Below are 13022 nucleotides of genomic sequence, written 5' to 3' on the forward strand. Positions count from 1 at the left end.
CCTGCAGGTCCAGAATCTTTCACTCTCCCCTTCCGCAGTTCAGCATTGCCCACCTCCCCTACCCCCTTCAAACTTGCTGGCTGGATGGTGGACCATCTCCCACCTCTTCTGATGCAACTGCCCGTTTCCAGCAGTGCAGAAGGTGGCAAAGGGAAGGCCACGAGCTGGTCAGTGGGAGGGTTGGCCACATAAAGCAAGCTTGGAGGACAGGAAGGGTGACCAATGCCAGACTGCGAGAGAGGGGAGTAAGAGATTCTGGGCCACTATTGCACAGAGCACAAAAGCTCATTACAAATGGTATTTTCAACAGAAAAAAAAAAAGATAGACATTTTGCATTTTGAAAATGGACATGTTTTCTATTCATATTTGGGACATTTAGCACAAAACATCCAAAGTCTGACGTCATATCGAAAATGCTCCTCTGCATATCTGGGGCAGTCTTTCATTTTTTTTACCTGGGCGGTGATGTCTTTTAATGATAAGTCATTTATTCACTGAGGACAAAGAACTCTCAAAGAATCATAACAAGATAATGTGATATTTCAAGTACACTTCCTACATCCAAAGAGTCCTCTCACAGAAATTCAAGATGAGCTCCTGTCTTTAACGACATGGAACAGCCTTTCCTGTGATAATACTCTCCCTTCCCTCTGTAAGTATTAAACTTGGACATTATGGAAGATGCTCTATGGATCTGATGAACTTATCTGAATATTTAAATTATTCAGTATTAAACTGCACTGAAATAGACCTCTGTATTCACACCCAAGGACAACGAATGGGTTCGATTCCCACTGCAGGCACAGGCAGCTCCTTGTGACTCTGGGCAAGTCACTTAACCCTCCATTGCCCCAGGTACAAATCAGTACCTGTATATAATATGTAAGCTGCATTGAACCTGCTATGAGTGGGAAAGCACGGGGTACAAATGTAATAAAAATACAATAAAAAAATGATGCTACTTACCCACTATATCCTTCAAATGAGGGAAGAGTCGTGAAGGTTGGTTCCAGATACGGGTAAAAGTTTTTCACGGGTAAGAGTCCCCCAATCACGATGTCCCCATCCTTGTGGAATCCTGGTTGCTGCTGTTTCCACGGATAGTTTCTAAGCGTACACTGACAGTCGGCAGTCTTTCCCAGAAGGTCACAAAGCGTGAATAAAATTGGAACTAGATGCGTTCTCATCGTTAATGTTGTGGAACAGTTCGTCTGCTGATACTTCTCCCCCTTCCCTCGCCACATATTAAACTCAGACACTGTGAGAGATGCTATATGGATTCCGGTGGTCTTACCCCGTTAAATATTTGAATGATGGTTCAGAAAATATTTGGTATTATTGCACTGAAGTAGACCTCTGCCTTCATACAGAAAGACAGTGAAATTGTAATGCTGAGAGTGAAGCGACAGCTTTATTTCTAGCTGTGAGGACACCACAGAGGTTCAGCCTTAAGGGATATCCACTCTTGACACTTGCACTTTCTATGAAATATAGGTTTCTTTTAAATATAACCTTATGGATCCCATGCCTTCATTAACACAGAGACAAATATTAATTTGTTTGGAATTGGTCAGAGACATGATATAGTAACGTAGCATTGCATCATAGGAAAGAGTGGTGGATGCAAGGAATGGCCTCCCAGTGGAGGTGGTGGAGACAGGAACCGTGCTGCTGATTTTCGGCAGACGGCCAACTCAGCATGGTTTAACCAGCAGGAAAAGAAGAAACAGCCCAACCACTTTGCACAGATTTTTTTTCTTTCCATACTGCCTTGGATACATCTGTGATTCCGCTCAGAGTACGACAGATGAAAAATATCTCCCCAGGAGTGTGAATGATGAAAAGTATCTCTCCTTCATATATTATTTCCTGTCCTTGGTAATCCATCAACTTGGCTAGTGTGGGATAAACACAAAGGAATCCTGTTTAGAAGGAATGGATCCACGGAATCTTAGCGGAGATTGGGTGGCAACACTAGTAATTGGGAAACAAAACCAGTGCTGGACAGACTTCGATGGTCTGTGCCCTGAGAAAGGCAAGGACAAATCAAACTCGGGTATAAAGTATCACATATCATGTAAAATGAGTATCTTGTTGGGAGACTGGATGGACCGTACAGGTCTCTATCTGCCATCATTTACAATGTTACTATGTAGCAGAACACATCTAATCCCCCCCTTAATTTAATACTGCACCCCATATTTCTTATGTCCAGCCACAAGGCTTTATAATTAGTATAATAAATGAGCAGGTTCAGTGCTGATTACAGTATAACGCCAATTATCCAGACTATTCTCTGCAGGGTGTGGTCTGGATAATCATAAATCCAGATAATTGGAAAAAAACCTTTGGAATATTAAAATTGCTCACCAGAAGGATGCGGCACTGTCTGTAGCTGCATTGAAAGAAGTCCCTACAGAGCACTGCCAAGTAGCACAAGCGTCATACTGATGCTCATGCATGTATATATGACCACGCAGGATTCGCGATACAGTGGAGCTTCGCGGGGGCTTCTTTCTATCCACCTCCGGATGCTTCCACATCCTTCTGGTGAGCAAGTTTTTAAAAACTTTTTCAACTATCTCTGGGATTGGAGACTGGGGGGGGGTGACAATTGGCCACCCGGATGATCAGCATTCAGATAATTGGCATTCTACTGTGTCAATATTGATAGTAGTGCTGAATGTACAGATTAAGTTAAAGGCCAGCACCAGCTTTTACCATAAGCCAGTCATCACCCCACTTGAATATTGACCCCAGGGGCCACACGACCATTAGGGCACCTGAGGTGGGGGCCTCAGGCGGCACTCTTCAGGAGCGGCATCTCCCCCTTCATGGCGTTCTACCTCATGGTGACATTTCAAACCCAGCAGCGATTCCCATACACTGCCCTGCTGTCGCCAGCACCCGCCTCTTCCCTTTACTGGAGCCACCTCTCTGATGTAACTTCCTGTTTCATCAGATGCTCAGGCAGCCGCAGTAAAGGGAAAAGATGGGTGCCGGCGACGGCAGGGCAGTGTATGGAAATCACTGCCAGGTTTGGAACATGATTAGGTAAATGTCGCCTGGGGGAGGGGTGGCATGCTAACTCTGCCTCAGGCAGCATCTTGCCTTGGGCCTTGACCCCATCTAAGTTTTAAAAGAGATAATGATGCAATGGTCAGGCTGCTTCTTTACCTTACCCCTATATCCACTGGGGACCTAGGGTCTGTCATTCTCCCCCCTTTCTCCCTCAGTTTCTTCATCTTTTATCATCTTTCTTGATTCCTCCAGCCATTGGCATTTCTTACCACATCTTCTTAGCTTGTATCGAAGGTATTCTAAAGTTCTGACTAATATCAGTAGGAGTCATGAGTAAAAATACCTCAACACTGGGAAGAACTATAGAATTTTTCCATCATATTGACTTCTGTCTGCTACTCGTGCGTCCCATATTTTCAAATCCAAATGATCCCATAAAGCAGCTTATACTAAAATTTCCCCATTAGTGCATGGCCATTAGCACGCAAGCAGTAACTGTTTTCTAGGTGAGAAGGGTTCACTGCTAATCATGCACTAATCCTTAGTTAATAGGAAAGTTATCTGGACACCACTTCTGAATATTGCATTGCACAGGTAACTCCAGGCTTTACCCGGACTAAACCGCTGGACCACCCCGGCAGTAACAGGACAGGGCTACAGTGCTCTTCCCAGATTCTGAGCAGAAATATCCAGGTATGGGCTGCTGAAAATACTGGTATAATTCAGTCAGCACTAAATCTTACAGAAACCCCCTCAGAAGCTTAGCAGAGATTGGGTGGTGTATATAATTGGCAATACAAAATGGAGAGAAAGAAAAGAAAATGGTTGCTGGAAAAGCAAGCTACAATTATAACTGACCTTGTACAGAAGGTGCAGGGCATGCAGAATGAACATGTGAGCATGACTCATAAAGAAAGAATTAACAGAGAACAGAGATTGGCAAGAGAACTAAATTTGTGGTTGTAACTTTAGCAGATAAGGGAAAAAGGAGTGAAAGGAAACTAGACGCCAGATGGCTTTTGTAAGATTCATGATTCACATAAAGAATAATGCATTGTGTGCAAAGAAGGAGAGGAGGAGAAGAGAAAAAAAAAAAAGAGTGTGTATATAAACCAGAGGAGAATTGTATTAGCAAGCAACTTTATCTCTGTACTGGATGAGATTGTTCTTTTATACTTGCTTCCTATGTAATATTCTTGCATAGCTCTGTCATGGCATTGGCAGTTGAATAAAAAGAAAAAAATTCTACAATTTTTGTTTCTCTGTATATACATTTATTGGGACTTATAACTTTATTGGGATTTGTTGAAAGATTTCAACATTGGTGCCCCATGTGAGGAGTCAGCGGCGGGACTGCTGACAAGTTATCTGTTTTTGGTTGATTGATCAACGGTGCATTGGTCTTACGATACTGGCCAGCTCGTGAGAGGTGCTCTGCAATCTTCTGATTCGTAGACGGGGACTGCTTGGTTTTTGTGAGTATTATTTTTTTTTTTTTTTACGTCATTCTCTCTTCTGTATTATATTTCATTACGCTGCTTGCAATCCTTCTTTTTTATTTTTTATTTTTTCTTGCACTTTTTGTTCTTTGCTATTATTTGCAATACTATTGTATTATATGTAAAATGGCTAATATTAATATTGATATTGAGGTTCCTATCTCTTCTACAGCAGACGGTGCAAGCTTTGTATATGCAGCACCAGGATTTCGTTGCTGGGGATAATGTTGTTTATCTTTCTTGAATCTGGTTGTTAAAAAGGGTATGACAATTCATGCTTTTCTTTAAGTCTTATGGGTATAGTATTACGGAGGTTAAATATAAAGCCTCCCTTCAGGAATGCAGCCTTGATTTTCCTCCAGCTGTTTTTGTCACGCTATGTTAAATTTCAACTTTGTGATTTACTGAAAGGTGCATGACGGCATTTTCTGAGGTTTAAAATAAATAAATAAATAAATAGGAATTATTTAGCTGAGTTTTGGATTGTGTAGTTATTACAAATTTTATATACCTTGTATACCAGGATTTTGTGCTATCCCAGTGCCCTTCTAGGCAACTGCCTGGGTTGCCTCACTTTGTTTCTCTTTTATTACATTAGATTTAATATTTGTATTCTTATAGCTCCATGCTGCACTTGGGTTCAAAGCACGGTGCATCTGTTGTAATTTACTGTGAGATTTATGGTATCGTGTTCATTTACTGACCATAGTCCCTAAAGAATGTAAAGAAAACCACAGAAGGTATCCCACACCCCAAAAGCTAAAACATTGGATTTTAAAACTCAGATTTGTAGCTTATGTCAAAGTTACCGAGACAGCTTGTTGCAGCTTGTTTCCTCCCCGCTTCTGCACAGATACATTAAACAAACCCTGCATTCGGAAAAAAAAAAAGGGGTCCAGTTTGTGCTTTTCTTCAGGGACATATCAGCTGCCTGTAGTCATGATTCATTTGCCTTTTATGCAAACCTTATGAGTCTCGTAGGCAGTGCAAATCACAGCTTAATTGTATTGCACTAAATTTGTTTTCCTCCACTGCAGGGGAGGGATGCAAATTCCTAAGTTATTCATGAGACTTGCAAACTATTTCTTGCCTATTCTCTGTACCTACCTCAGTAGGATTTGTACAATAAATGTCTAGTGAAATATCCCACGTGTATGTTCTGTACCCCAGGTAATTGAGATTTCAGAGAGATAAATTTTAGGTTTCATATGGATTTTCGTTGTTTCAGTGTTCAGTTGTTTGCTTATGATGTCACTCTTCTTTCTTTTATTGATGACTTGCTCCCTCTGCTGATCTTTGTGTGTATTACATGCACAAGTTGCTTTGGGAAAGAAAGAAAGAAGAAAAAAGAGACAGTCCCTGCCCAAAGGAGCTTGCGGTCTAAACCAGGGCAGACAGACAAGACTCACAATTACAGACTTTTGTTTTAATAATGTGATTTATGCAAGGAGCCGTTTGTCTACTAAACTACTTAATGTGTTTAATTCATCATGCTTGTGATAAATATATATCTGTGTTACTTTACCTTGGGCAATTGGGACTCCAGAGATATTGCCCCCTCCAGGGTAAAGGAATTTAGCTGAATGTTCAGATTAAGAAGTTGTTAATGTACCTTGAATGAGAATGCTTTGTGCTGCTATAGAACATTTCCTGGTTGTCCAGAGAGGTGAGGTGTACCATGATAAAGATCTAAATGTAAGTTTTAAATCATAGGGAATCACATTATGAAGAAGATGGAAGCAAGTTCCCATTCATTGAAAGGTTACTGAGATGTTTGAAGCTTGTAAAAGATATACTGCCAATGTGCAAGTTGTGTGAATAGTGTGAATAACCACATGGCAGGAGTACATGATTATGTGCTACGAAAGTACACTTGTAAGTTAGATAGAAGGGCTGTGAAAGTGGATATATGTGGAAGTGTTTGAACAGGACTATACTCTTTGGGACTATTTACACAGATAGCTCTTATGTTGTCAGTTCTTTACAGTATCATTTGTTAAAATGGAAAAGAAGGGGATTTCTTACTGCAGATGGAAAGCCTCTGCAACATGCCAAACTATGGGAACACTTGTTACATCTTTTGAGTGAAAGAGAAGGTAGAAGGTAGCCATAGTTTGGACACCTGCCCATACGGGCCAAAATTCATTTGAAGCAAGAGGAAATGATTTGGCAGATAGAGCAGCTAAAGAGGTATTACAGGTAATGATTAATACACGAGCACAAAGTCAACAGTGTGGTGACACACCCTATCCACCAGATGTCACTCAGACAAGGGAAAAACCTACTGAATCTGAAGAAATAAAATGGAAAAATTTGGAATGTAAAATGGATGCAGGAAAAACTAAATGGATACACCCGAGTGGAAAGATATGTATTTCTACTTCTGAATTGATAAATAATTTTTATAATTGGCATGTGACATTACATTTACCAGCCTCTGACATGAGTAAAGCTATGGAGGTCTCATTTTGGCATCCTAATATGCTTTCTTATGCCATGAGAATTGTACTAAACTGTTTAGTTTGTTCCAAAAATATAGTACATCGAGGACCAGTTATTTCTCCTGGATCCATTCCTATTCCAACAGGACCTGGAGTAGAATGGCATGTGGATTTCACGGATATGGTAACACTGGTAAAAGGTAAAAGGTATCTTTTAGTGTGGGTTGACGCATTTACAAAATGGGTGGAAGCATTTCCGTGTTCAAAGGAAACTGCTCAGGTAGTAATAGACACTTTTCTGAAGTACATACTACCTGCACATGGGTGCCCACAGAAATTGGTGACAGATAATGGAAGTCATTTTGTTAATTCCTTGGTTAAGGATATGACTGACCTGTGTGGAATACTGCATAGACGTGTGTCTGTTTATCGTCCTACTTCTAATGGCCTAGTGGAACGCTATAATGGCCTATTGAAAACTAGACTTAGAATTTTATTGGCCTCTTTGAATCAGGGCGAAAGAAAGAAATATACTTGGTTAGACTTATTGCCATTGGCTGTATTACAACTAAGATGTCATCCAAGTACAAAATTACAGATCACACCTTTTCAACTTCATACAGGGTGAGATCCCAGAGGGATACCTGTAAAAGAAATTGATACTGGCCATGATGGCATAACAAATTATTGGAAACAAATAAATCCAATAATAAATTTGACCAGAGATATGGCAATTTGTAAATCAAAGGAAGTTCCTAATATGACTTTTTCTTCATCTTTTTCAGTGGGTCAAAAGGTCCTTCGAAAGAACTTCACACATAAGACCTGGAAGGACCCAATTTACGTGGGACCATTTGAGATAAAAGAACTGACTCATACAGCAGCACGACTTGCTGATCACACAACATGGGTGCATTTATCAGATATACGTTCTCTAATAAAAGGATAATAATTAGACATGCCATGCAAAAGGTGAAAGATATGGCAAAATTATCAAGTAAAGATTATGAAAGTATATTGGATACCTCATGGTGGGACTCAGTAAAAGGATGGTTTGGAGGACTGGGCCCATGGTTAAAAGGTCTTGTAACATTTGCAATTGTTTTTATAATAGTTTTATTGCTACTGGCTTGTCTAATTCCTTGCTGTATGAAAATGTGTGGAAATATATTGACAAAAGTAACAACCACAACCATGATCTCACAAAAACAAAATGTAAATATAACCCAGATCAATCAGGAATTGATTGAGAAAAAAAGAAATACACAATTTGTATGCTAAAGTATCTGCAATGAGAAAACAGCACTTGACAGAAACTGTTTCCTAGTGACGACGGCCTTGTGAAAAAGAATAATGTGACATTCTATATCTTAAGCAAGCTCAAACATGCTAGTGAAACTATTAGTGCATAATATTGTGAACACTGTCAATAGTGTTCAAGGGGGGTTTGTATATAATTGGCAATACAAAATGGAGAGAAAGAAAAGAAAATGGTTGCTGGAAAAGCAAGCTACAATTATAACTGACCTTGTACAGAAGGTGCAGGGCATGCAGAATGAACATGTGAGCATGACTCATAAAGAAAGAATTAACAGAGAACAGAGATTGGCAAGAGAACTAAATTTGTGGTTGTAACTTTAGCAGATAAGGGAAAAAGGAGTGAAAGGAAACTAGACGCCAGATGGCTTTTGTAAGATTCATGATTCACATAAAGAATAATGCATTGTGTGCAAAGAAGGAGAGGAGGAGAAGAGAAAAAAAAAAAAGAGTGTGTATATAAACCAGAGGAGAATTGTATTAGCAAGCAACTTTATCTCTGTACTGGATGAGATTGTTCTTTTATACTTGCTTCCTATGTAATATTCTTGCATAGCTCTGTCATGGCATTGGCAGTTGAATAAAAAGAAAAAATTCTACAATTTTTGTTTCTCTGTATATACATTTATTGAGACTTATAACTTTATTGGGATTTGTTGAAAGATTTCAACAGTGGCAGTACCGGTGGTTGGGAGGTGGGGCACGTACTGGGCAGACTTCTACGGTCTATGCCCCGAAAATGGTAAGGATAAATCAAGGTCAGGTATACGTATAAAGTAGCACATATGAATTTATCTTGTTGGGCAGACTGGATGGACTGTACAGGTCTTTATCTGCCATCATCTACTATGTTACTATGTAGTTAGCACTGAATATTGGACTGCTAGTTTATATAATACATATCTATGTGAATGCTATATTTATCTGGATATGGGTTATCAATACTTAGATTTTTTTTTATAGTCATGGCCGCCAGTATTTTTAAACAGCGCTGCCTGCAAAGGCTGGATACAGGCTCAATGATGAATAACCAGTGCCCAGTGACATGTCTCAATATAAAATAATCACTCACCAGTTTGGTTGGAGATCTCGTCTTCTGAGCAGCAAATACAGTCATAACAGCAGATGGGCTTTCCTTCCCTGGTTAATTTCCAGAATCCAGGAAGGCAGCTCGGGCTGCATCCAGACTGCGGTGGTGCCTGAGGGTTGAGAAAATAATTTGAGAAAGTACAGATAATACCGGATTATGATTTTTCAGATGCAGTGATTTTTCGTCCTTTAAGTTTTTTTTCGTCAAGCTATTCGGTAGATTACGGGTTACGTATGAGCACTATTTTGATTGTAAATGTAGATAAATTATGAAACGTTTGACCTGGATCCAGTCATTCAGATTCACTGGGGAATACATTGAGGAATGTTCTTTTGCTGGTCACCCTTAATTAATATCTTGATTAAACAATATAATGAAATTCCTCTGTTTCCGCAATTAACTTTGAAAATTCTCTCTGCTCATAAGACTCAGACAGATAAGCTCTTTGTTTAAACTTGTTGCCTCATCAAATGGATCCATTTTGACCATATAAGTCAACATATATCTGAATAAGAGAGCAAGGTTGTTCCAGGAGCAGGTGTAAAATTCTATAGATAAAAACAATACTTATCTACTACCCATATAACTCTCCATATATAGCAAATTATACAGCAGGTCTAACTTTATATGGATAACTTATCTGTAGAAAGTTAGGTCAACCTATTCAGCAGACTTACCTGTATGGATATTACCACTGAATACAGCATGAAGATACTCAGATAAACGATCAGTCATTAAGAACATAAGAACTGCCCGAGCCCAATATCCTTTTCTAATAGTGGGCAATCCGGGCCAAAAGTACCTGGCAGGATCCCAAAACACAGCAAGATTCCATGCTATGTAAAAACAGGGTGTGAGTCCCCGAGCGGGGGTTGGGCGTGGCCAGAGGAAATAACAGCTGGACAGAAAGGGTGAAATGCAAAACTAAGTATTTATTTATTAGGATTTATTTATCGCCTTTTTGAAGGAATTCACTCAAGGCGGTGTACAGTAAGAACAGATCAAACATGAGCAATAGGCAATTAGAGCAGTAAAATATTCAAACAACAATACAAAGTATGGTATGGTATACAAGCAATGACAACACAATATGTACTAGAACATTATAATTGGTAGTGAAGGGTAAGGCAAAGTTGTAACATATAGATGAGTAAGAAAGTAGGAAGAATTAGAAAGTAAGGTGATTGATTTGAAGAAAGTTGCAAGTGAGGTCAGAGAGATGGTTAAATATTATGTCAGCTAGAGTAGGAGTGGATAAACATGTCCCGCTGCAGTATGTGCAGCCCGAGTCAATCCTTGTGTGTGAGTGAGACTAACAAGTTAGTTACTTCTTCCATTAAAGGCTCGGTTGAAGAGCCAAGCTTTCACCTGCTTCCTAAAGTAGAGGTATTTACAAGAACAGGAATCCCCAGGCCTGTTTCTTCACAGGGCCTGAGTCACAGCGAAGGAAACCTCTGTGGTTCAAGAACATTTAAAAATTCCTCCCCCCCCCCCCCCCAAAAGACATAAAATTGCTTGAAAATTTTTTTTATCTTAGACAACAGGTAAATGAAAACTAACTACTGTCTGCCCCCCAGTTCCTAATCCAAACTATAACTCGAGAAGACCTGGTTAAAGTTAGGAGCTGAAATTATGGGTGGCCTTGGGGGTGAATTTAATACGAAGAAAAAACAATTAGGAGCATAGCATGGAATTTCACCACAAAGTATCCAACTTGAGGGCAAAAATCTAGGCAAGTGAATAGTGGTCAAAATTATCTTAATATTGATTGCAGCTGATGTTGGTTTCTTGCCCTGGCCAGTATATTTCACTGAACCCATAGTACCTTGGGGCCACTTCTGATTATTCCCTCAAAAACACTTCTCAAAGTTGACAATGAAACTAAAGTCATGTAACAACCTGATCTGTCTCATGGTGCGTTGTTGTAATACATTATTTTATTATGTATGTAATTATGTTCCTCACTTACCGTTTTCATCTCCACCACCTCCCGAGGGAGGGCATTCCACATATCCACCACCCTCTCCATGAAAAAATACTTCCTGGCATTACTCCTGAGTCTGCCCCCCTTCAACCTCAATTCATGTCCTCTAGTTCTACCACCTTCCTGTCTCTGGAAAAGGTTTGTTTGCGGATTAATACCTTTCAAATATTTGAACGTCTGTATCATGTCACCCCTGCTTCTCCTTTCCTCCAAGGTATACATGTTCAGGTCGGCAAGTCTCTACTCGTACAGTTTGCAACACAAATCCCATACCATTTTTGTAGCTTTTCTTTGCACCACTTCCAGTCTTTTTTTTCATGTGCACACTGAGCTCAGTATTCCAGCAAAGGGCACATTTCTCCTTGCCAGTCTGGTCATCCATAATGCTCATCAGACGACATAGCACAAGAGCCCGATAATGTTGTTTGAAATTGGCTATTATGCCCTGATCCATAGGTTGGATCTGAGAGTTAGTGTTTGGTGGCAGGAAGACCACCTTGACATTAGACAGCCTGACATTATCGCTGCGTGCAGCACAATTATCACAAAGCAACAAAATCTGACGCTTTTGTGCCCGCATTCTAGTGTCTAACTTCTTTAGCCACTGCTTCCAAATTTCCCCAGTCATCCATGAATTTGCGTTAGCCTCATATGACACAGGAAGTCGCTTAACATTCTTGAAGCAACGGGGCTGTTTGCTCTTTCCAATGATGAGTGGTTCCAACTTCTCACTCCCATCCATATTGCAGCAAAGGAGGACCATCAGTCAGTCCTTCGACGTTTTACCTCCTGTAGTTTCGGCTTGTTTGAATGCAAGTGTTCCATCAGGAATCGCTCAACAGTAGAGACCATTTTCGTCAGCTTTGAAAATGTCATGAGGTGGAAACTCATTCAAGATGGTAGGAAGAACTGAAACAACCCAATTTTCAGCACCAAAGTCATCAGCGTCTTGTTTTTCACCATGCTGTTTCTTGAATTTTATGTTGTTCCTCTCCTTCCATCTTTCCAACCATCCAACAGTGGCTTTGAATTCAGTTAGTCCAAGACTATCAGCTAGCTGATTAGCTTTCTCCATAAGCAGTGGACCACTGACAGGAAACTGTCTGCTCCTGACTCGAGAAAACCATCGAAGAAGAGCATCTTCTACCTTCTCAGCTTTTCCCGCCCATTTTCGTTTCCATTGTGGATTTGTATTGTTTTGCCAGTCTTCCAGAAGCTGGTCTTTCTGCTTCAAGATACGTGAAATTTGACTGGGATTGACACCATATTCTTTAGCAATAGATGCTTGACTTTGTTTGTTTTCTAATTTTTTAAGAACTTCTATTCATTCAGCCAATGTTAAAGTCTTACAGTTGCGCAATGACGACTCCAACTCCAGTGTACACTCTAACAACATTCTTTTACTTATTCTGCCTGTGGCAGTTAAATAGGAGGTAAATTTGAAATCTCGTTGGTTGTCACGTGCCAATCGGCTTCCATATTCCATGCGAGCACTTATGCAGATTCTTTCCTGCAGAGGAGCGATCTTAAACCATGCATATAAGCGAATCTTGTACATATCAGTGGTGCGCTAAACCAAAGTTTGTCCCCATAGAAATTGATGGCGCCAAAAACGGGACTGAAGTACGGCATGCAGTTAAACAGAGCATGTGCTTATCCAACGTGCACT

The 13022-nt window shown here is 40.1% G+C and overlaps 1 protein-coding gene across 1 annotated transcript in view; it reads right to left on the bottom strand.

Annotated features, from left to right (window-relative positions):
- The window catches only part of LOC115464539 (vomeronasal type-2 receptor 116-like), a 74612-nt gene that overhangs the window by 43940 nt on the left and 17650 nt on the right, over nucleotides 1–13022 (bottom strand). Inside the window, exon 2 of the mRNA XM_030194905.1 lies at nucleotides 968–1134. Within this exon, the coding sequence (XP_030050765.1) occupies nucleotides 968–1134 (167 nt within the window). The remainder of the gene's footprint in view (nucleotides 1–967; nucleotides 1135–13022) is intronic.

This window comes from Microcaecilia unicolor, chromosome 3 (assembly GCF_901765095.1).
Source record: "Microcaecilia unicolor chromosome 3, aMicUni1.1, whole genome shotgun sequence".
Taxonomy (NCBI): domain Eukaryota; kingdom Metazoa; phylum Chordata; class Amphibia; order Gymnophiona; family Siphonopidae; genus Microcaecilia; species Microcaecilia unicolor.